A 25,761-nucleotide genomic window follows, 5' to 3' on the forward strand; every position below is an offset into this window, starting at 1 on the left:
TAAAAACCTAACTTAGGAAAGGCATTTTGGGGATAGAGGGGATACATAAAGAGGCTAGGCTGACTGGTTCTCTAATGGTCAAACAGGATGCTGGGATATACCTTGGAGTGGGAAGATGTACCACCCAGGGACTGTTCTTGAGCACCAGCTGTTTACCTGGACTGTTGGAGGGAAGCAAGACATCGGTGAGAACAAGACTGAAATTCTGGGAGGCCTGACCCTCACACTCACGCTCCAAGATATCAGACAGACATGGGATGGACCTGAACATATCCCTCTGTTCCCTGCCAGCCAGGGCTGTGGGACATAGAGGCTTGATGGCAAGAACACTCCCCATGCCCATCACCACGGTTGCTGAGCTCCTCTTGTCCATGATCTCCCAACCCAAACTTCAGGACAGCTTAGCAGAAGCTACCTTAGCCTGCTTTCAACACAGACTCTGTCTTTCAGACCACATGTGACAAAGGCCAATAGTCCATCGGCCTATTAAAATAAATAGTTTTTCCAAGAGCTAGTAATGCCTCTGTAATTTTCCTACTTCCTTGATCTCCAAATGTGAAAAGCAATGCTTTAACTCAATGGAATAAATCTCTTCAGGATGAATTCCAAGAATCTGATAGACTTCAGTGATACAAAAAGCTTTCCACCCCACTCATTAGTCTACACCAAGACTAATCCCATCTTATCTAAGAGACTGAGTCATTGAGACACGCCCCAGCATCACCACAGCCAGCCCCCCAAATCTGGACCACCACCCGACAAGGGAGAGCACACCGTATAACATACTCTTAAAATGAAAGAGCATTAAAGCTGGAAGAGGACTTAAAGACCATCTGATCTGGGCTGCAGATGGGAAAACTGAGGCTAGGAAAGAGCAGGTGATTCCCCCCAAAGACATCAGAGAAATAGTAGCAGAGCTCAGTGTTCCCAGCCATGCGCCACCTCTCCCGGGCAGCCTGACACTACCAAACCCCTTCTAATTCTCTAAGCCCAGGTTGGGATGTGGTGAAAGCCACAGGATTAGTTTTAGGATTCAAAGGCAATTAGGGGAGGCAATAAATCCTGATCTGGGGGAGGACCTTTGTCAGATGTGTGATAGTTATCACATATCAGCTCAGGAGAACTTGGTCTGCCAGATCTGGACTTTGGGTAGCTCTTCTCTAGGAGAACACAGGGCCCCTGCACTGCCTCACACTGCCTGCTAGCCTGGCAGATGAGAGCCACCACGACCTGATGTGCCCTGATAAGAGGAAGATCTTTTCCACCTCTTCCCAGCCAGCCAAACTGAACCAAACCAAGTGGATGAAGTGGACTCCTCTGCCCTCACCTTTACCGCTCTCCCCTTTTCTCACTTTGCTCCAGTCTCTGCCCTTCTCCTCTAGCACATGGAACATGCTCCTACCTCAGGACTTTTGCTCACGCTGCACTCCCTCTCATTCCCTCACTTGCATCATACTTGTGCTCAAATATCACCTGCTCAGTGAGGTGATCCCTCCCCATCCCCTGATCTTTTTTTTAAAAATAGTATTTTTCACATTTAAACATGTGTGTGGCCATTTAAATTTATAAGTAACAAAAGTGAAAACTCAGGTCATTTGACTAGCCATATTTCAAATGCTCAGTAGCCACATATGGCTCTTGGTTATCATGTTGGAGAGTGCAGATTTAGAACATTTCCATCATCACAGAAAGCTTTCTTGGATAGTACTGATTTGGAAACAAGAAGGTTATTGTCTCTGAACTGGGATAAAGCTAGGCTAGGAGGTGGTCGAGACAAGTGCAGGAGAGGTGCCGATAAACATTATGACCTGGCAAATGGTCAAAGGAAGCAGTTAGGCAAGGCAATCAGCCTTGAGTTCAGCAAACAAATACAGAGCTAACATTCATCACAGCTGACTAACACCCAGCCTCAAAGGGGCATCTAGGGATTAGTTTTGTTTGTTTTAAATATGATATACCTTTTTATTGAGGTGTAATTAACATACAATAAAAGGCGCAGCTTTTAGACATTTGATTTGACGCATTATGTCAATAGTAACACCCATTTAACCACTCACAAAACAAAATATAGAACATTTCCATTACCGTAGAAGATTCCTATGTGTCCCTTTCTCCACCCCCTGCGACCACTTTCTGACTACAATCACCTGAGAGTAATTTCGTCTATTTTCTGGATTTTACATACACAGAACCACGCTGTATGTATTGTTCTGTCTGGCTTCTTTCTTGTCAATATAATGTGGTTGAGATGTAGCCATGTGCTGCAGGCACCAAGTGTGTTCTGTATTGTCATTGTGTCTTACTCTAGTGATTAGTTTCACAGCCCTCCACATGAAAGGCTTTTTTATAATTCAGTCTAAACACCTCCTGTTGACCTCCTGTTGACACTAGAAAAACACTAGTTTTTCTAGTCAGCTTCCCTAAGGAGATGGGGGGTTGACAATGTACAGAACAGGTGAAGGAACAGGAAGGAAGCTGGTGGGGTCTGGTCCCCACACCTAACACAGGAGACCACCTGCTGTCGAGAGCTGTACCTACAGGTCAAAATACCAGGGTGAAATGAGCTCCAGTGGACAAGCTGCTAGAACAATCTCTCCCAGCAGCCTCTAAAAAGTCCAGCCTAGTCATTGACCAAGGTCTTGGCTGTCAGGCTGTCTCAGGGAAACCTTCTAACCCCTTTGACTTGCTAGGCTCACACACCTCCACCTGCTCTCCCTGCTGGGGACATGTCCTCCCCCACCCCAAATCATCTGTTGTAGCCCTAATCCACACTGTGATGGCATTGAGGAGTGGGGCCTTTAGGAGGTAACTGGGTCAAGAGGGTGGCGTCCTCACGAATGGGATTAGTGTCCTCACAAGGATCTCACTCTCTGTCACGTGAGGACAACAGCAAGAAGGGAGCCATCTGAGGGCACCTAGGGGGCCCAGTCGGTTCAGCTTCCAACTTCAGCTCAGGTCACCATCTCATGGTTCATGAGTTCAAGCCCCTCATTGGACTACTCACTGACAGTGCAAAGCCTGCTTGAGCGTCTCTCTCCCTCTCTCTGCCCCTCCTCTCTCTTCCCTCATCCTCCCCCCACAAAATAAATAAAATAAACTTAAAAAAAAAAAGCCAGGGGTACCTGGGTGGCTCAGTCAGCTAAGTGTCCGATTCTAGCTCAGATCATAATCTCACAGTTTGCGAGTTCAAGCCCCGTGTCAGGCTCTATGCTGACAGCTCAGAGCCTGGAGCCTGCTTCAGATTCTGTGTCTCCCTCTTTCTCTGCCCCTCCCCCACTCGCACTCTGTCTCTCTCTCAAAAATAAATAAAACATTTTAAAAAAAAGGCAGCCATCTGTAAGCCAGGAAGAGTGCCTCTCACCAGACACCACATCTGCTGGCAGCTTGATCTCAGACTTGCCTACATCCAGAGTTGGGAGAAATAAAGGTTTACTGGTCAAATCACCCCATCTATGATATTTTGTCACTGCAACAAGACACGCTACCACATTGCCCATCACTCCCACCAGTAACCCTTACCCCAAAACAGAGGTGTGATGTAAGCGAACACCTGCCAGCCAGAGTCCTCTTGTGACTGATTCACACCATCACATAAAATGGACAACCCGTGTCTCTGGCTGATCAGCAGCCAGAGGCAGTTTCTAACACCATAGCACTGAGTTTCTGCATCCTTCCTGCAACCACCCCCATTTTTCCATACAGCCTCATCTCAAAGCAATTTTATTCATGGTGCTGCTCACAGGAAAACCTTTCGTACAAACGATTTTTTTTTTTTCAGTTTCACTTGTCACCTCCTACTTTAAGCTTATTCCTTATCATTGTTGACATCAGCAGTCGCAATTTGAGGTCACAGTGGACTGTGGCCACTAACACCATACAGGGGCTGTGTCTGAAAATCCAACTCGCCCTTTCCCCCAAGAACAACACTTTCCCTTTTCATAACACGTGTGACAGCACGTGGGGGGATAGGGAGGCTCGCTTGCTTATGCTTGCAAAAAAAAAAAGGCGTCCTTTGCTTTCCTAATGAGGACAAATTTCAAATCATCCTGACACTACATGTGTTACAGAATTATCCAGGAAAATGCTAGTGCTGGCTGAATAATAAATGTGTATCGATTTATGGCCCCAGGTGAAATTAAAAGTCACTCTCATCCTCAGATCTTTTCATCACACCCCCCTTCCCCAGCCAATGAGAAAAAATGGCAGATGTGGAGGAAATTACACCAAGCATGAGCCCTCAATTTCCCCCCAGTTATTAAATTATATTGACAAATTGCCACGGATTCACATTAAATGACTTCACAATTTTTAAATTAGCATCAGACCACTTTGATGTCAGGCGGTCAAGAGTTGGTGTTCACACACTCATGCAAACAAAGGTTGTGCAGCCACTGGACCTGGGCCACTGGTGGGGCTTGGGATCCCAGTCCCTTGGGATTTCTGGCCAGATTGGCTAACCTGACAGTGGAGGACCTGCAGTCGTGTGAAGGGAACAGATGCCCAGCTCCATGGGCACCACAGAGCTGACACTGCCAGGGTCACGAGGTGCTTCAGAGGAGGACAAGATGGCGTCAGCCGAGGCACTGTGACTGCGTCAGGGACAAGGGGGGCACTTTCAAGTGCTTGGCTGCCATGCCAAGAGGCAGCCTGGCTTCTGTCACACGAGGCGGCAGTCTGATTGCTGTTTTCTGATGCAAGATAGGAAAGCCAGGCTCACGGGGAGCAAGCATCCTAACCCCTGAACGCTGACTGCCACAGAATTGGAGATGAGCCATTCTGGAGGCAATCACACACTTTCTCCCCCTGTAACCATGGGACATTTAAAGGAAGTGATCCCTCTGGGGGTCCCTAAAACCTGAACAAAGCATGAAAACGCGTCAGCTAACCCCTCATGACACAGAGCTACTGCTGCGTTTGAACAGCTCTGTTTCACAAAGGAAGCACGATCTTCTGGCTGCCTGCTTTTCTACCTTTGTTGGTGTGAATAACATGCCAATACCCCTATATCAAACTAGAGAGCTCCTTATGTAACAATCCTAACAATGCAAGCCATACTACTATTAATGCCCATTACAGACAAGGCTTTTTTCCAAAGCCTTAATAGACAATTTAATCTCATTTTAAACATAAACATTTCAAGATTCCTGCTATGTAGAAATTATGACTACAAACAAAAAGGCTAAGTAACCCGCCTAGGGTCGGGTCACACAGCTGGTCAGTAATACAGAAGGTATTCAAACCCCTAGCTCTCTGACCTAAATTCTACTACACGTAGATATATAGGACAGTCTTCCTCTAAAGTTGCCTGATAGCCCTGACTTTCAATGTTGATGAAATAAAAGGAAAAGAACAAACAATTCACAATGCTAAGAACATTGACAATGCCTTAAAAATCAGAAGAGATTCCAACTGAAGATACTGAAATAGTCACAAACATACAGGTTTTCTAAGAACTACTAAATGGAAGCACAGGGATTTTTCTTTTCTTTTCTTTTCTTTTTTTAAGCATAAACCCCCCCCAAGGACAATAGCCACAAAACTATGTCAGTTGAGAAAGTAGACAAAAGAGTTGTACCTGCCAGAAGGCACAAAAAATGGTGGAATCTTAGAGCAGGCGGTAAGGGCGAGAACATATCAGAACTCCTAAAAGTTCAGGAATCAATGCCACTAGGTGCTACTGCAACAGCAGTGAAAGAGGTAGGACTAAAAGGCGGGGGTGGGGGGGTGAGATTAACTGACAATGTCCCTAAGAGGCCTGGGCCCCCTCCCCCACTGCTGAGTGTGTTGGTACAGTTCCCCAACAGGCAATAAAGCATATGCACTGCAGAGAGCAAAATAAAGGCTCTTCACACTGGGCACGCCAGGTTCCGCTGGAGGCAGGGGTTATTACTGCATTGAAAAGAGATGTTAAGGTAATTTACCTACTACCCCACAAAGTTGAGTAACCCACAGAATAGAGAAAATGACTTTAAGTGCATAGAATAAAATAATAAAATATGTAGACTTAGAAACAAATTATAGTAGCATACATCTAGTAAGATATAAAAAACTGTGCTTTAATAGGTGCTTCTAAATTAATGTATTAAATCGCAAAATATAAAAGCAGATCGATTAAGAACAGTTATTTTGTAATAAGCACAAAAAATATTTTGAGATATCTGCCAAAACTAGTCTTAGACAAACAAGATCTGATTTTCATTGGTGACAAAGTTACAAGGACTCTAATATTGCCAGCTGTGGTTTATTGCCTAATTTTATGATGGAAAAAAAGGCTAAATTTCAGATAAAGGGTAAATGCAAAAGAAGACATGATTTCTTCCCAACCGAAGTTCATGGATCCTCTAAATACCATCCATGAACCCAAAAACTAGGTTAAAATCTCCTGCTCTAGCATTAAGATCATATTTGAGAAGTCTCACCCCCATACAATCATAAATACATTTTTCTTAAATATAATCAGATAGCCAGCCTTTGGGAAAGCCAGAACACTGAGGACGAATGGAAGATCTTGCCTTCTAGAGGGACCAAAGGGCTTTAAACAACAAAAACAACAACAAAAGCAGGTTATTAAATAGCATTAAATTTCTAAAAAGCAACACTAGAAATACTAGAAGACAGTGGAGCTTCAGAAACTCACTTCCATCCAGGAAACCTACCAAATAGTGTGAGGCTAGAACAGCAACAGTTTCAGACATTTTAAGTCTCAAAAAATGTTGCCTTCCTTCTGTCTGTTCTTAGAAAGCTACTTAAGGATAAGCTCCTCCCCAACAGTGGAGCATGCCATGAAAGACAACAACATGGGATCCAGTAAGCTACAACCCAGGATTACAGTGAATGAGATCCCAAGATAACAACTGTGGAGCTGACCTAGAATGTGCACGTGTGTGTGTGTGTGTGTGTGTGTGTGTGTGTGTGTGTGTGTGTGTAATTTATATTACATGTCATTTGCTAGCATCAGGGAACACACAGTGTAATGCAAGAAAGAAAAAAATAAAAGAAAAAAGTAAAGCCATGTAGGCTCAACTACAAATAATATTTACAATCCTCATAATAATATGGAGTGTTGATCTAATCAAAATGCCAATGCAAATACACTGGGAGGTAATGAGGGATGCTTAAAGAGCCCACCAGAGTAAGAAGTCAAGAAAGCATGCCTGTAACTGACAAAGCAAAAAGTAGCAACATATGCATGCTGCTTAGAGAAGTGGAGGCTGAAAGTTATAAACGGCTGCTTCTAGAAAGGGGGTGATTTTTTTTAATGACTCTTGTAGAATAAATGGTAATTTAAATTATAAACATGCACTACTTGGATAAAAATCAAAACTCAATACAAAGAAAATACTTCAGGGCAGTAATTTGTGAGTATATTAGTCAGAGAAAGAGAACCAGTAGGGTACCCATATTAAGAGATGTACTGCAAGAAGATGACTTGTATGACTGTGGGGACAGGCAAGGCAAGTCCAAGATCCAGGGTGCCAACTGGCCGGAAGGGCAGGCTGGAACACAGGCACCAGCTGAAGCTGCTCTCCACAGGAAGAGTTGCTTCTTCCTCAGGGAAGCCTCCTCTCTGCTCTTAAAGTCTTTCAACTGACTGCATCAAGCCCACCCAGATTACTGAGGATCATCTCCTTTACTTAAAGTCAACTGATTACAGACATTAATCACTTCCATGAAATTCCTTCCCAGCAACACCTGAGTAGTGTTTGACTGAATAACTGGAGACTACAGCCTAGCAGCTGTACACGATGTTCAACACGGAAACCTGACATCACACTGGGTAACACACTTAAACTCCTGCCCTGCTCTGTTAGTCAGTTACTCTAAGAGCTCTCACTGTGGTTCAGTCACCAGAGAATCTGAATTGTTTTTCACATGTATAAATATCAGGCCTTCAGGACACCTGGGTGGCTCAATCGGTTAAGCATCTGATTCTTGATTTTGGCTCAGGTCATTATCTCGTGGTTTGTGAGTTCGAGTCCCACATCAGGCTCTACACTAACAGCATTGAGCCTGCTTGGGATTCTCTCTCTCTCTGCCCCTCTTCTACCCTCGCTGTCTCTCAAAAAGAAACAAAAGCTTTAATATACATATTATATAATATATAATATATAATACATAATATATAATATACAATACATAATGCATAATACATAATATAATATATATTAATATATATTAATTATATATAAATATATATTAATATATTAATATATAATATATAATACATGATATAATATATAATATATAATATATAATATATAATTAATATATAATATATATATCAGGGGTCCATCGGAGGTCCTTATCTGGCAGAGTGTAGGTGAGGTCAAAATCTAAAACTTGCCCAGCGCCTAAAAGATACAATGTGCAGAACACACTTCTGTGCAAAGTGTTTTTGCTGCACCTTCCATAAATGTCTATTTTGTCCCTCTCTTAGTCTGAAAACAAAACGGGGGAAAATCAAACACCAACAGCAAAAATTAAAAAGGAAAAATAAAAAACATAAAACTTACTTACCCGCCCCCAAAAACCAAGTGTGAACAAAATAGCAGGAACTACTAAAGATGAGAGCTTAATGAAGTAGAAAGCAAATCAGCGTGATCCATGAAATCAAATGCAGGTTTTCTAAAAAGATGAATAAACTTTTGGTAAGCTGGCTTAAAAAACAAAAAGCAACAGCACAAATAAACATTAGCAATAAAATAAGGCACGTAAGTACAGATGGATTTAAGGTTTTTAAAAAATCTTTTGCGAATAATATGAGCAAATTCAATGCAATAAATTTGAAAGCCTAGATAAAATGGGGAATTTTCTAGAAAAACTAATTTTGAAAATTGTTCCAAAACTATAAACTATAAAAATGTTTGAGGCAGCAGGGGGAAAATATCAGGAATAGTGGTGATAATAATAATAGAACAAAGTGCTGAACACTTTTTAAAATGCTTTTTACATGAATTAACTGGGCTGATTCTTACAACTCTATGGGATAGGTACTAATATTGTGTTTATTATACGTATTTTACAGAGGAGAAAACTGGAACCAAAGCAGTGAGATAACTTGTCCACGTCTCACAGCTAATGCACAGAGGCAGTCTGGCTCTAGAAATCACTATCTTAACAGAGGATGTACTTTACTGCCTCTCCAAAAGGCAATAGGCTCCACTTGGCAGGTAAGTTCTACTAAAACTTAAGGAACAAATAATTTCTACAGTATAACCAGTACTCCAAAGCACAGAAAAAGAACAGAAAAGCTACAGAACTCATTATATGTGGTACACAAGGACAGGGTCTTTAGACTAATGTCACTTATGAGCAAAGATGAAAAAATCCTAAATGAAATAGTAAGCAAAAATGAGCAATGAATTAAAAGAATAATACTTTCTGGATGAATAGGGTTTGTTTCAAGAATTCAAGGATGCCTCAATATTAGAATATTGATTAATTAAAAATATTAACCTCTTAATGGAAAATAATTATCTCAGTATATACAGAAATCGCACTCAAAATTCAGCATCTGTTTGTGATTTAAAAAAAAAAAGTGCTCTTAGCAAACAAGAAATTGAATAGTCACTCCAAAATCAGCAGCAAACTATTTAATATTGTATTGAAGACCTTGGCTAATAAATAAGAAAAAAAGAGAAATATTGGAATTGGAAAGGAGAGAGGAGCTGTTGTTCAAATAATACATCCAAAATAATCAACTGATAAAACAAAACAAAACCTAGCAAGGTTATAGGTTAACAAGATCAATATCCGAATATTAGTGTTAATTCAGTAATAATATAGAAGTGAAAGAAGTATTAACCCTTAAAATAGCAACAAAGCTCACAAAATATCAAGGAATAATCTTAATAAAAATGTATAAAGTCCTTATGGAGAACAAACTTTCACTACCGGACATAAAGACTTTATGGAGAAAGACGAAATGGAAGGGAGGATTCCCTTACTGGGTTGTTGATCTTATTATTATCAGCTCTTCTTTATATATTCTGGATAGAAGTCTTTTGTCTGATATACATGTGTGTTATCTGTGCTGTCTGGTCATTTTCTTAATGGCATCTTGGAAGAGCCAAGGTTTTTTATTTTGATAAACTCCAATTTTCAATTTTTTTTTTATTTTAATGGTTCATGCTCTTCATGCCATATCTAAGAAATTTTGCCTGTCCCAAGACTGCAAAGATGTCCTCCTTTGTTTTCTTTTGGAAGCTTTGGAGTTTTAGATTTTACATTGAGGATTATGATCCATTTTGAGTTAATTTCTATATAAAGGCTGGTGTCCATTTTTGTCCATATGGCTACCTAGTTGCTCCAGAAACATTTACTGACAAAACTTTCCTTTCCTCCATTGAATTGCCTTAACACCTTTGTCGAAAACCAATTAACCAGATATGTGTGGATCTATTTTTGGACTCTTTATTCTCCTTGAACTCATTTAAGCCAATAAGAATCTGCTTTCATCCGTGCTTAGTTTCTTCTGTGTAGAAGTCTGTAGGCCCCTGGCTATAGGATGAATGAAGAGGTCAGTCTTGCTGAGGTAATGGAATTATTCTGTTTGAGGTAACAAGCCTGGGACAACAGTGATGTCTGACACCACAAATTTCTGCCTTTCTTTGTGCAGTGCTGAGGAGATATTGGCAGAGGGGATCTCAAAGACCTTGAGTGTGTGTGTGTGTGTGTGTGTGTGTGTGTGTGTGTGTGTGTGTGTGTGTGTTTTAAGTATGAGATAATACAAATCAGAGTTATGCTTGAGAGCATGTCATACTGAAGATGATCTGTCTATTGCTGATGGTAGATCCAGAAATTATAGAACTAAAGGTCCACCAGCTTCCTTAGAAACTTCTCTGGTCCAACAGCAGTATCAGCCAACATTTATTCAATAGTTATATGCTAAGTACATTACCTACATCTTTTTGTTTTCTTAACAGTCTTACAAAGAGAGTACCATTATTAATTCTTTTTTAAAAACAAAGAAACTGGGATGAATGGGTGGCTCAGTTGGTTAAGCATCCAACTTCGGCTCAGGTCATGATCTCACAGTTCGTGAGTTCGAGCCCCATATCGGGCTCTCTGCTGTCAGCACAGAGCCTGCTTCAAATCTTCTGTTCTCCTCTCTTTGCCCCTCCCCCGTTGATTCTCTCTCAAAAATAAATAAATATTAAAAAATAAAGAAAGAAACTGAGGCAGAGAAAGGATAAACAACCTGCCCAGATAGCTCTAGTTAAAAAGTGGCAGAGTTGGGACCTATGTCCCTGACTTTAGTTCCCACATCCTTAGCCACAAGACTACACTGCCCCAGAGTACTCACTCACAGCTGAGGGAACCATTAAAAACTCACTCCCACGAATGAGGTACTTGCCTCAGGCAACCTGAGGCTGGCAAGCTGACTGGTGGGCAGCACCTCTGTGAAGCCACTTACCTGGTCCCAAACCTTTATGCTTGCCCCACCTTTCTTCCTCATTTCCTTCTGTTCAATAGGGTTTTGTTTTGTTTTGTTTTGTTTTGTCTCAAAAAGGACACCATAACGAATGGGCTTGTAAGACTGCCAAGTGCAGGCTGAGGGGAGGCAGGGTTTGAAACTGAGGTGACAAGAAGAATGGGAAGGGAGGGGTGAGTGTTTTCAGATAGAGCACTTTCAAGAACAGCACAGGCTGAAGGGAGGTGGGGGGAAAAAGGGCTACAGAGAAAATGACTGGGTAAGAAGGCAGGGAGTGACTCAAGAGAAGGAATGAGGGTAGAAATGAGATTTCCAAGGAGGTGGGCAAGGAGGGAGCTCAAAGGGTTAAGTGTGGGAAGCGGAGAGGTCCTGAGAGGGAGGGTAGGAAGAAAGAAAACTGACAACAGAGGTGTGGGAAGGAGACTTGTCAACCTGTCTCCACCCTCTGCATAAGGTAGAGACTCCCTGAGAGCATAGTAATTGTGGCTTAAGAGCCTAGAAATAACTCCTACCAAGCCAAGCTATAGTGCAGTGCTGAATGCTAAACACTTCACAGTCAGTACAGATTACTGCACAAGGAGGAGCCTACAGCATTACACAACCTGAGCTGGGAACAGTGTCAAATCCTACAAATCAAAAGCCTATGAATTCAAGAATCAGTCACTTCCACAGGTAGGAAAATCCTTGGGCACGTTCTTGGCTGTAACCTTGCAAGTACAATCCTGAAATGTCCTTTACAAGAGATTTATCTCTGGTTTTGCTCCTAAGAGTGGAATCCCACCTGCGGCTCCTACGGGAACACCACAGACCTTCTGCAGAGCCAGCCCAACCTTCAAGTGTGGGAGACACTTGTTGAACAGATACACCAATGCAAGAAGATGGCCACTATCCCAGGGGCTGCCTTCACATTCAGCAAGGACTGGAGATGAAACAGAGCAAGAAAATGAGCAGCTGAAAGGGGTTCACTTTCATGGCTAGAAGTTCCTTTGTTCTGGTGGGTAAGCTGGCATCTGAGACAAGAACTTAGTAGACAGATAGTCAAGGGAGACTTGAAGGACAACCTTGCTACTCAAGGAAGAATCAAAATTATGCTAAGCAAACATTTCTGACTTATAACACAAAGTTATTTTTCCCTTCTTCCTTTGCCTCCTCCTCCTTTGCATTTTTCTCTCTCAATTCCTTCTTCCTACCCAGAGACACTGGTGCACAAAGGAAACAGAGAAGAGACAGAGGGGGGTGGGGGAGAAACATGAACACAGGCTCCTGCTGCCACTGCTATGCCTATAACAGCCTCCTCCTCCTAGACTTCACCCTACCCTCTTCTCTGCAAGAGCCCACCTTGCCAATTCCCACTCCTCCCCAGATGTTATATGGAGGGTCTGCTCCTCCAAGAAGGCCCCAACACACCTCCTCCACCTCTAGGCTTAATATGGAAGCATTCACTGTATTCTCACATGATTGTTTCTATCGCAACCCTTATCACCATAAACTGAATGTATCAGTAGATGGGGCTTTCTCCAACTGTGAATTCCCTGGGAGCAAAATCCAGCTCCTATAAAGAAGTCAAGGGCTTTGCAGAGCAATGAAAAAACTCTAGCCACTAGTGCTATTTGACTTTGAATCCTCAGTGCCTAGACAGAAGGTCTGGGGACTAGCACACATTCAAATGGTATGATTATTATAATCAACACATAGCCATATATTATTTATCACCAATCTGTAGCTATTTTAATTACAATTGTAATCACTATTACTGCCACATGACCACTTAAGGAGATTGGACCCAGACAATAGCTAGGAGCTCAGGGTGAAGAAGTCTTGGTCCACTACAGGCAGAAGAAGCAATGAGCCAGTCCAACTAAACAGGACACTGAGAAGCTCAAGAGCACGGATGGGACTGCTATGGCCTTAGAATCAGAACCAAGATACACTCTTTCTTTTGTGAAGCACAACAGCTTAGAGAGCATTTTCATATTCATTGTAACATTTCTTTCTGGTGGAGTAGGTGACCTGACGCCCATCTACACAGATGAGAGTCTTGCTCAGAGAAGAGACATGATTTACTAACAGTCACAAATCTGATCAGTTGGGAGGTAGGCTTGGAGGTCAGGTCTTCCCACAATGCGTTGAGTGTTCTCCCAAAGACTGGCCCAAGATTAGCTATGGGCCCCTAATATCAGAGAAAACACCACCAGCTCCATCCAGCCAGGGGACTGAGGGACCAAGTCTGTGGTTATCTCAGGTCACAACTCAGGGTGACTTTGATCAGTGATTCGGAAACACCAAAAATCAGAATGTTGGGAGCAGCAGCCTCAACAGTAGCACTGTCTTCTAATGACTGTTATTTTAAATAAATGGCTCATTTGATCTTATCCTAAACCTCTGCCATGAGTATTATCTCCAGTTTACAAATGAGGAAGGGTCAGGGAGGCTAAGCAACTGGTCTCATGGGTAAGAACAGGCCAAGAGGGGCCCACACCTCCAACAGATCAGCCTGCCACACCCACATACCTTCTGCCATGCTAAGCAGCTCCACTAAAGTGCTTCTTTCCATGTGGTTCCATGCATCCCATGGCTCCTCTCATTCCATACTTGTCACACAGCATTCTGAATCGCTTCTTGGCTAACCTGCCTGTGGGGTTTTCAAGAGGCAAATAATCTGGACAGAGAATGGTAAGGAGTGGAGGTAGCCGGAGTAGCCAGAAAGGCTAGAGATGGGACTTGCTGGGGGCCTGGACCTCCCCTTCTAAGACAGCCCTAGCAGAAGCCCCTTTCAGTACAAGAGCACAGGAGGACCAGACCTGAAAAGCCAAAGAACAACAGGACCATAGTAGCCCCAGAGTACCAGCAGCCAAGACAGCTATGAACTAGGAGACAAAGGTTCAAGCCTAGGCTCTGCCGCTGACCACCTCAAGGAGATCACTTCAGCTTCAGAGCCCCCACATCTACCAAAAAGGAGAAACACACCACCCGTCCCTTCTCAACATAATCAGGGCATGCTGGGGGTAAAAACGGTAAGAAGGTGATGTTCTTTTCAAAGCAAGTCAAAGACACAAGGCAACCACTACACTTGAGGCACTTGAGGCACTGCCCATTCTCCTGACTTCTAAAAGCACAGTTCAGATAGAGTTTCTGAGAAGGTTATTTTGGAATCTGTTTCATTAAGGATCCGATGTGGTCATGTGCAGGTTGTGCAGGACAGACTGCACCATTTAGTCATGAAGCCCTTGCAGTAGAAGGCACAGATTCCTGTGCTGGGGCCCCTGGAGAGCCCACTAGTCTGGCTTCTCCAGCACGACGCCGAGGGCCCAGCGACACAGCCACAGTTCAGTCACTATACTTCATAGTTGGGAAATTCCTAATTGCATAGCTTTCTTAGTCAAAGCTTACACATTCTTGCAATTATTCTCACTCTGAGAATTGTGCAGCTACATTAAAAAGAAAGTCGTTGATGTGCCTGGGTGGCTCAGTTGGTTGACTGTCCGACTCTCGATTTTGGATCAGGTCATAGTCCCATGGTGGTTGGACTGAGTCATGGGTCAGGCTCTGCACTAAGCATGGAGCCTGCTTAAGATGAGAAAGAGAGAGGTGGGGGAAAGGGGAGGGAGGGAGAGAGAGCGGGGGGGGGAGAGCGAGAGGGAGGGAGAGAGAGAGAGAGAGACAGGGGCAGAAGGTTTACTTGAACAAATTATAGCTGAGAACTTCCCTAATCTGGGGGAGGAAGCAGACATCCAAATCCAGGAGGCACACAGAACTCCCTTCAGACTCAACAAAAATAGGTCTTCACCACGGCATGTCATAGTGAAACTGGCAAAATACAGAGATAAAGAGAGAATTCTGAAGCAGCTAGAGACAAATGGGCCTTAACCTACAAGAGTATTACCTTACTACATAAGGGTAGTAGCAGACCTGTCCACTCAAACTTGGCAGGCCAGTAGGAAGTGGCAGGACACATTCAATGCACTGAATAGGAAAAATATGCAGCCAAGAATCCTTTATCCACAAGGCTGTCATTCAGAATAGAAGGAGAGATAAAGGCTTTCCCAGACAAACAAAAACTGAAGGAGTTCATGACCACTAAACCAGCCCTGCAGGAGATCCTAAAGGGGACTCTGTGAGTGGAATGCTGCAAAGATTACAAAGGACCAGAGATATCACCACAAGTGTGAAACCTACAGATAACACAATGACACTAAATCCATATCTTTCAATAATAACTCTGAAAGGAAATGGACTAAATGCCCCTATAAAAAGACATAGGGTATCAGAATGGATAAAAAATTAAGATCCATTATATGCTGTCTACAAGAGACTCATTTTTTTCTGTCTTCTTTTTAAATTTTACATTTTCATTTTACATTTACAGTTTTTTTAAATATAACTTATTGTCAAATTGGCTAACAGACAGTGTGTACAGTGTGCTCTTGGTTTTGGGGGTAGATTCCCATGATTTATCGCTTACATACAACAGCCAGTGCTCATCCCAGCAAGTACCCTCCTCAATGCCCATCACCCATTTTCCCCTCTCCCCTGTCCCCGCCATTAACCCTCAGTTTCTTCTCAGTGTTTAAGACTCTCTTATGGGTTTGTCTCCTTCTCTGTTTGAAACTATTTTTCCCCCTTCCCTTCTCCCAAGGTCTTCTGTTAAGTTTCTCAAGTTACACATATGAGTGAAAACATAAAATATCTGTCTTTCACTGACTGACTTATTTCACTTAGCATAATACCCTCCAGCTCCATCCACATTGTTGCAAATGGCAGGATTTCATTCTTTCTCATTTCCAAGTAGTATTCCATTCTATATACAAACCACATCTTCTTTATCCATTCATCATTTGATGGATATTTGGGCTCTTTCCTTGACTTAGATATTGTTGAAAGCATTTTAACCTGAGGATACCCTCAGATTTAAATTGAGGGGATGGAGAACTATCTATCATGCTACTGGAACTCAAAAGAAAGCTGGAGTAGCCATACTTACATCAGATAAACTAAATTTTAAACTAAAGACTGTAACAAGAGACAAAGAAGGTCATGATGATATAATTGGGGGTCTAGCCATCAAGAAGAGCTAACAATTGTAGATGTTTATGCATCCAATTTGGAACACCCAAATATATAAATCAAGTAATCACAAATATAAGCAATCTTATTGATAAGAATATGGTAACTGCAGGGGACTTTAATGCCCCACTTACAACAACGGACAGATCATCTAGCCAGAAAAATCAACAAGGAAACAATGGCCCTGAATGATACACTAAACCAGATGGACTTGACAGATATATTCAGAACTTTTCATCCAAAAGCAGCAGAATACACATTCTTCTTGAGTGCACATGGAATATTCTCCTAGACAGATCATATACTGGATCACAAACAGCCCTCAATAAATATAAAAGAATTGAGATAATATCGTGCATATTTTCAGATCACAATCCTATGAAACTTGAAATCAACCACAAGGAAAAATTTGGAAAGCCTCCAAATGCACGGAGGTTAGAGAACATCCTACTAAAGAATGAATGTATCAACCAGGTAATTAATGAAGCAATTAAAAAATATATGGAAGAAAATGAAAATGAAAACAGAACAGTCCAAACTCTGTGGGATGCAACAAAGGCAGTCTAAAGAGTAAAATATATTGCAATCCAGGCCTATCTCAAGAAACAAAAAAAATGCCAAATACAAAACCTAACCACATACATAAAGGAACTAGAAGAAGAACAGCAAAGAAACCCCAAAGCCAGCAGAAGAAGAGAAATAATAAAGATTAGAGCAGAAATAAACAATATAGAATCCAAAAAACAAAAACAAACACCAGTGTAACCAATCAATGGATCTAACAGCTGGTTTTTTGAAAGAATAAACAAAATTGATACACCCCTAGCCAGACTTCTCAAAAAGAAAATAGAGAGAACCCAAATAGCTAAATCATGAAATGAAAGAGGAGAGCTCACAACCTACACCACAGAAATACAAACAATTATTAGAGAATACTATGAAAAATTATATGCCAACAAGCTGGACAACCTGGAAGAAATGGACAAATTCCTAGACATCCACACACTACCAAAACTCAAATGGGAAGAAATAGAAAATCTGAAAAGACCCATAACTAGTGAAGAAATTGAATCAGTTACCAAAAATCTCCAAATAAATAAGAGTCCTGGGCCAGATGGCTTCCCAGGGTAATTCTACTAGACATTTAAAGCAGAGTTAATACCTACCCTTCTCAAGCTGTTCCAAAAAACAGAAATGGAAGGAAAGCTTCTGGACTCATTCTATAAAGCCAGCATTACCTTGATTCCCAAACCAGACAGAGACCCCCCAAAAAAGGAGAATTATAGGCCAATATCCCTGATGAACACAGATGCAAAAATTCTCAACAAGATACTAGCAAATCAAATTCAACAGTATATTAAAAGAATTATTCACCATGATCAAGTGGGATTCATTTGTGGGCTGCAGGGCTGATTCAATATTCACAAATCAATCAATGTGATACATCACATTAATAGAAGAAAGGATAAGAACCATATGATCCTGTCAATAGATGCAGAAAAAGTCTTTGACAAAATACAGCATCCTTTCTAAATAAAAACTCTCAGGAAAGTCAGGATAGAAGAAACATATGGTAAAAATCATATAAAAATCATATATGAAAGGCCCACAGCTAATATCCTCAATGGGCAAAAACTGAGAGCTTTCCCCTGGGATCAGGAACATGACAGGGGTGTCCACTCTCACCACTGTTGTTTAACACAGCGTTGGAAGTCCTAGCATCAGCATTCAGACAACAAAATGAAATAAAAGGCATCCAAACTAGCAAAGAAGACATCAAACTTTCACTTTTTGCAGATGACATACTCTACATGGCCTCCACCAAACAACTGCTAGAACTGACATATGATCACCAAAATCGCAGGGTACAAAATCAATGTACAGAAATTTGTTGTATTTCTACACACCTATAATGAACAGAAAGAGAAATCAAGAAAGCGACCTCACTTATAACTGCACCACGAACCATAAAATACCTAGGAATAAACCTAACCAAAGATGTAAAAGATCTGTATGCTGAAAACTACAGAAAACTTACAAAAGAAATTGAAGAAGACACAAAGAAATGGAAAAACATTCCATGCTCATGGATTGGAAGAATATATATTGTTAATACTACCCAAAGCAATCTACACATTCAATGCAATCCAAATAAAAATTGCACCAGCATTCTTCTCAGAGCTGGAACAAACAATCCTAAAATTTGTATGGAAATACAAAAGACCCCAAATAGCCAAAGTAATGTTGAAAAAGAAAACGAAAGCAGGAGGCATCACAATCCCAGAATTTAGCCTTTACTACAAAGATGTAATCATCAAGACAGTATGGTATTGGTACAAAAACAGACACATATACCAGTGGAATAGAATAGAGAACTCAGTATTGGACCACAAATGTATGGCCAACTAATCTTTGACAAAGCAAAAAAAGAATATCCAATGGAATAAAGACAGTCTCTTTAGCAAATTGTGCTGGGAGGACTGGACAGCAACATTCAGAAGAATGAAACTGGACCACTCTCTTACACCATACACAAAAATAAACTCAAAATGGATGAAAGACTTAAATGTGAGACAGGAAACCACTAAAAACCTAGAGTAGAAAGCAGGCAACAACCTCTTTGACCTAAGCTGCAGCAGCTTATTACCTGACATGTCTCTAAAGGCAAGGGAAATAAAAGCAAAAATGAACTACTGGGACCTCATCAAGATAAAAACCTTCTACACTGCAAAGGAAATAATCAACAAAACTAAAAGGCAACGAGCAGAATGAGAGAAGATATTTGCAAATGACATATCAGACAAAGGGCTAGTATCCAAAATCTATAAAGAACTTAGAATCTCAACACCTGAAAAACAATCCAATGAAGAAATGGTCAGAAGACATGAATGGACACTTTTCCAAAGAAGACATCCTGATGGCCAACAGACACATGAAAAGATGCTCAATAGCACTCATCATCATGGAAATACAATTTAAAACCACATTGAGATACCACCTCACACTGGTCAGAGTGGCTAAAATTAACAACTCAGGAAACAACAGATGTTGGCAAGGATGTGGAGAAATGGGAACCTTTGTGCATGGTTGGTGGGAATGCAAACTGGTGCAGCTACTCTGGAAAACAGTGTGAAGGTTCCTCAAAGAGTTAAAAATAGAATTACCCTACAACCTGGCAATAGCACTACTAGAAATTTATCCAAAGGATACAGGAGTGCTGATTCGTAGGGGCACATGTACCCCAATGTTTATAGCAGTACTATCAACAATAGCCAAGTTATGGAAAGAACCCAAATGTCCTTCAACTAAAGAACTAAAGTCCAGCAACTAAAGAAGATGAGGTTTATATATAGAATGGAATAATGCTTGGCAATGAGAAAGAATGAAATCTTGCCATTTGTAACAATGTGTATGGAGCAGGAGGGTACTATGCTAAGTGAAATAAGTCAGAGCAAGACAGGTATTATATGTTGTCACTCAGTGTCAAATTTGAGAAACTTAACAGAAGAGCAAGGGGGAAGGGAAGGAGGGGAAAAATAGTTTCAAACAGAGAGGGAGGCAAACCAAAAGAGACAAATACAGAGAACAAATTGAGGGTTGATGAAGGGGGAAGTGGAGAAGAGGGGGAAATGGGTGATGGGCATTGAGGAGGGCACTTGTTGGGATGAGCACTGGGTGTTGTATGGAAGCGATGAATCATGGGAACCTACTCTTGAAGCCAAGAGCACACCATATACACTGTATGTTAGCTGACAATAAGTTATATTTAAAAAAAAAAAGATTCTCTCTCTCTCTGTCCCCCTCTGCCCCTCTTCTGTGCACATATACATGTATGCACACACACATGTATGCACACACATGTGTATATATATCTCTCTCTCTCAAAAAATAAATAAACATTAGGAAAAAAAAAGAAAGAAAGAAAAATAGCCACCAGGGATCAGGCCTGGGGTAGGGAAAATGCTGCTTCTAACAAACCCACAGTCAAAACAACCTGATAGAAATCACACCTAAAAAGGTAGTTCTGCTTCCATTGATTGGCTATTATATATAATGCTACAATAAACAGAGGGGTACATATATCCATTCGGATTAGTGTTTTTGTATTCTTCGGGTAAATACCCAGCAGTGTTATTACTGCATAGTAGGGTATTTTTTTTTTTAATTTTTTGAGGAACCTCCATACTCTTTTCATCAGGGGCTGCACCAGTTTGCATTCCCACCCACAGCGCAGATTTCCTCCAAGTGTCCATCAATAGATGAATGGATACAGGGGTGCCTGGGTGGCTCAGTCAGTTAAGTGTCCGACTTCAGCTCAGGTCATGATCTTGCGGTTCACGAGTTCGAGCCCCATGTCAGGCTCTGTGCTGACAGCTCAGAGCCTGGAGCCTGCTTCTAATTCTGTGTCTCCCTCTCTCTCTTCCCCTCACCTGCTTGTGCTTGCTCGTGCATGCTCTCTCTCAAAAAAATAAATAAAAGCATTAAAAAATTTTTTAATAGATGAATGGATAGAGAAGATGTGGTATATATATATACAATGGAATATTATTTATCCATAGAAAAGAATGAAGTCTTATCATTTGCAACAACATGGATGGAGCTAGAGAGCATAATGCTAAGTGAAATGAGCCAGTACGAGAAAGACAAATACCATATGATTTCACTCATATGTGGAATTTAAGAAACAAAACAAATGGAAAAAGGGAAAAAAAAGAGACAAAAGAAGAGACAAACCCAAAAACAGACTCTTAACTATAGAGAACACATTCATGGTTACCAGAATGGAGGTGGGTGGAGGAATGGATGAAATGAGAAAGGGATTAAAGAGTACACTTATGATGAGCACTGAGAAATGTATAGGATTGTTGAATTACTACATTGTACACCTGAAACTAACACGGTATATTAACTACACTGGAATTAAATATTTTTAATGTGTATTCATTTTTGAGAGACAGAGCATGAGCAGGGCATGGGCAGAGAGAGGGAGACACAGAGTGTCAGCACAGAGTCCCATGTGGGGCTCAAACCTACAAACTGTGAGATCATGACCTGAGTCAAAGTCAGACACTCAACTGACTGAACCACCCAGGTGCCCCTGATTTTTTTTTAAAAGGCAGTTCTGGGGTGCCTGGGTGGCTCAGTCAATCATATGACCTCAGCTCAGGTCATGATCTCAGGTCCGTGAGTTTGAGCCCCTGCACCAGGGGAGCTCAAGCCCTGCTTCGGGTGAACTGGAACCCCGCTTCGGGTGAGTGCCGCTTCTCTCTCTCCCACCCCTCTCTTTGCCCCTCATTCACTTGTGCCCTCTCCCTCCCTCCCCCCCACCACCCTAAGGAAAAAAAAAAGTCAGATATGCAGTTGAGGGCAAGGATGAGGCTGTAACTTGGACCTAAATTCATGACATCACGGCCCTGAAGACCAGTCTCCTGGTTTCAACCGCCACAAGCATACTTTATTTGGCCTTCATGAAATTGTCCACCCACTCCCAACCAGGGTTTTCAAAAACATTTAATGAGTTGTCCATTTATTTCACATTAAACACAGGCTTCCACTGTCTGGAAGACTTGGAAGGTTTGACATCTCCAGGGCCACACACCCGCACAGCAAGTCTGCACGGCACCGCTAGAGGGCAGGCCTTTCCTCCAGGCACACTTTTGTCCCCATGGACCACTGGTTACACTAGAGCTTCTCCTGCGTTCAGGACTGGCTTCGGTGAGCATCTGATTACACCTCCTAATTCAGATGTGGAAAAATATTCATGCTGAATTACTGCAGGCCAGGGGTCAGGGGTCTGGCCATGGCCTGCTGGCTTCCCCAAACTTCCAGAGCAGAATGTGGGAACCCAAAGACTTGGGACTGAAACACTGTCAGCTACCACCTGGTATTCTTTTCTTAGAGTTCTGATGAGATGACCATAAATGGGTCTGATTCTTAAATCCCACACCAGAACTGATAAAAGATGCAGTGGGTGTGACTTCTCCAAGGACAGGTCCAGTCTTGCACAAAATCATGGACCTCTTCGCCCTCTCTGAAGCCTACATGGGACAGGGCATCAGACATTTATATCTTGGTGTGCAGTTTCAGTTGGTGACCTTCTTCCCTTAGGAGTATTTTCACTACATGATAGGAGACTGTTCCCAGGTAAAGAGAGTTCCACTAGCAAGAGAAAGACAAGGAGGGTCCTTGCAAAGGTCCCTGAGCACAGCTACCCATTCCTTATCAAGTTAGCCCAGCTTCAAATTAATGGTTAATGCCTAAATAAATGAATGTCTCAACTAGCTTAGTGCTGAAAATTCTCACCAATAAACATTAGAGTGGAGGCATATTTCCATCCCCTGTAAAACACAAAGATGTTATCTGACAGACATCTTAACTAATCATACTTAATGCTTTCAGCTGTAAATTTTACCTAATGTCCGGGTTCTGACAGAATGGAACATAGGATAGCAAGTTTGAGGGAGAAAAAGGATGGAAAAGTCCAGGATGCCAGCCCACAGGGAGATCAGAGTTAGGGAATACAATCAATCGTGAAACTAAGAACACAGAGGAGTAAATAGGAATATTCCCGTCAGCTAGCTCTGCTCCCAAAACAGCCTGAAAGCCATGGGCGGGTATCCATCTTTCCTCTGCCATTGCTGAGATATTAAAGAACAAGCTTCTGGCCCCTGTGACAACAACAAATAACAGTGAAGATCCTGGTGAGTTACCGAAGGATGGCTCTGATCTCAATTTCAGTTGTGGGAGGGGGGTAGCAAGTTCAGGCAGCCAGTGTCATTTCTCTCCTAAATGCAGTGAGATGCCCCATTCATTTTAATCCTCCCCATAAACACAAGCAATACCTCACTCCAGAAAGAATAAACATATATTTTTCTAAAAGTGAAACGAAAGTTCTAAGAATTTAAGCCTTGTCTAAGATGGTGCATGTAGCCAAACTCAAATCAAACTCCATCTTAAGAGAAAAGCCCATATTTTTGCATTTAAATCACTATGTGACTTTTAAAGAGAGAATCACTGTAATGGCAGCATCTTTGTCTCTCGGTAAGTAAGCCAGCTGCTCTCTATGAAGATAACCCGATAGGAGACTATAAAAGATTTTTTTTCTCAGCATTACTAAGAGAGGGGGGCGAGAATCAGACTGCAGGTAATGACTCTCACCCAAAGAACAAAGCAGTCAAAGAGACTTTAATATGAAATTGCATCCTTCAGTTTCTGCATCCAAATGTCAGTTGCGCCAGAAAAATCCAATGTGAATGGATTTATGTGAGATGCAAAAGAGAAAAATAATTCTTATTACAATAACCACTGAATAGACAAAGGGCACAGATTGGATCACTCTGCTATACAAGCATCATCCCATTTCTTCTTACATAAAAGACGTATTGCTCTAAAAATAGTCAAAAAATCTAAGGAGAGAGACACAGAACCCAGAACCACCTCAACTATGTGAAGTTTTTTCGTCTTGCCCAGGGCTTCTCTCTGCCAAATCATTCACATTCTTCAATGAATTCTTCTATACTCCTAAAACATTGTTTATTCTCTTTCCACCTGCCCAACTTCCCCCAGTAAATCCTTTGTAAGAGGTAACATAGGAGGCTGGCACCTCCAGGAAAAATTGTTAAGGAAGAAGGACCTTACCACTTCTGGGAGCAGCCTAGTTGAGAGGTCATGGATGGCTTTGACCACTATGCATATGGATGACAGAAGGAAGATCACCCCCAAGATGACACAGGCTCTGTAAAGAAACAAAACATTGAGAATCTTAACTGTGAGAAGTCCACTCTGCTGATTCATGCAATAACACAACACAAAAGGCACTGGTACCCAACCATAATTTGCCACACTCCCACCATGACTGTCTATAGTCTCAGAATTGATACTGAATCATCTCTAGGAGAATATAATTTAGAGTGTTAACAGCAAAACCAACCCCATGGAAAAAGGGCTCACTATCCTACATAATCACAGAGTATCCCATGAGTGCCAACATGGGAGGAACTTCAAGACTGTTAAATCCATCTCTCAGGCCCAGCAACAAAACACGCTGGTCCTCTTCCAGCTGGAAGGTTCGGTGTTTAACAGCAGAGTGAAGGCTCTGGCATGAGACATCCCAAGTTTTACCATTTACCATGCTTGCTCTTGGCTAACCTACTGAACTTCTTTTAGTCTTTACATCCTCACCCGTAAAATAGGAATAAAATTTCCCACCTGAAGATGAAATGAGCATCAAAAAATAACCCATCGATGTTGGCTTAAACAAAGGCAAAGTCTACTCTGGCTATCTCTTTCTGATATGGCATGATAGACACTATTGTATTTTCCCAAAGATAAAAAAGAAGAATTATTAGTAACAACAAAAGATAGAGTGTTTATGCCAAAGGGGAGTAGAACTCTTCAAAAAGGAGAGGAGAGGAGAGAAGGAAGGATGAGATCAACCAAGGCACCACAGGAGGAGGCAGGAGCAAGTTAGGGATGAGGTCAAAGGGAAAACCAGAGGATGTACAGCCAGGGGAATGGGGTGGGGGCTAGTAAGAAGTCTGTGAGGCCTCAGGACATAGGAGCTCTCTCTGGCAAATCAGACACAACAACTTGCAAGAGAAACAAAGATGAAAATGGAAAGTAAACAGGAGGACTTGATGATAGTAATACAAGAGTCAAAACATGAAATGAAAACAAAAAAAAAGAGGAAAAAGTGAATGACTACAGTTAGCCTTAAATCATTTCTATCCCAACCTGATGACTCCATCACTTGGCAGCCTCCTCAACCCTTTCCCCTGAGCTATCAAATAAAACCATTTTTCTTCGTCCATCTTGGAGTCCCTTCTCTGGATTAACAGAATGGCCTCAAATTGCCCACCTAACATTGAAGTAACACTTGCTTAGAATCCTAATGAGCCTGTGGACAGACATGGTCCCCAAAACCTAAAAGTCAGAAATAAGCAGGTAAACAAGGTTGCTTGGAGCTCACTCAGTAGCCTTCTAATGCACACTCTAGTTGTTGTAGGTTTTAGTCTTTCAAAAACACAGACAGGAAGAAGGGATCATTGCAGACTGATGCAAAACACAAAATATAGAGATTGTAGGAAAAGCAATGAATGGGTTGGGGATCCTGGTACAGACTCGAGCAAAAGAGGATCTGGCCCTATGAATCAAATGGGTGAGCTGCCCCCGGTGCCATACATCCTCATAATGAGCCTGGGGGAGAGAACACATGCTCAAGATAGAGAAAAGATATTTCAGGCAATAAGTATTCACTGATGCAG

General features: G+C 41.8%; 1 protein-coding gene across 1 annotated transcript in view; it reads right to left on the reverse strand.

The window, feature by feature from the left end:
• TMEM163 (transmembrane protein 163) overlaps positions 1 to 25,761 on the reverse strand; it is a 238,725-nt gene that overhangs the window by 24,933 nt on the left and 188,031 nt on the right. The window contains exon 5 of the mRNA XM_042994308.1: positions 24,137 to 24,233. Within this exon, the coding sequence (XP_042850242.1) occupies positions 24,137 to 24,233 (97 nt within the window). The remainder of the gene's footprint in view (positions 1 to 24,136; positions 24,234 to 25,761) is intronic.

The sequence above is a fragment of the Panthera tigris genome, chromosome C1 (genome assembly GCF_018350195.1).
Source record: "Panthera tigris isolate Pti1 chromosome C1, P.tigris_Pti1_mat1.1, whole genome shotgun sequence".
Taxonomy (NCBI): Eukaryota; Metazoa; Chordata; class Mammalia; order Carnivora; family Felidae; genus Panthera; species Panthera tigris.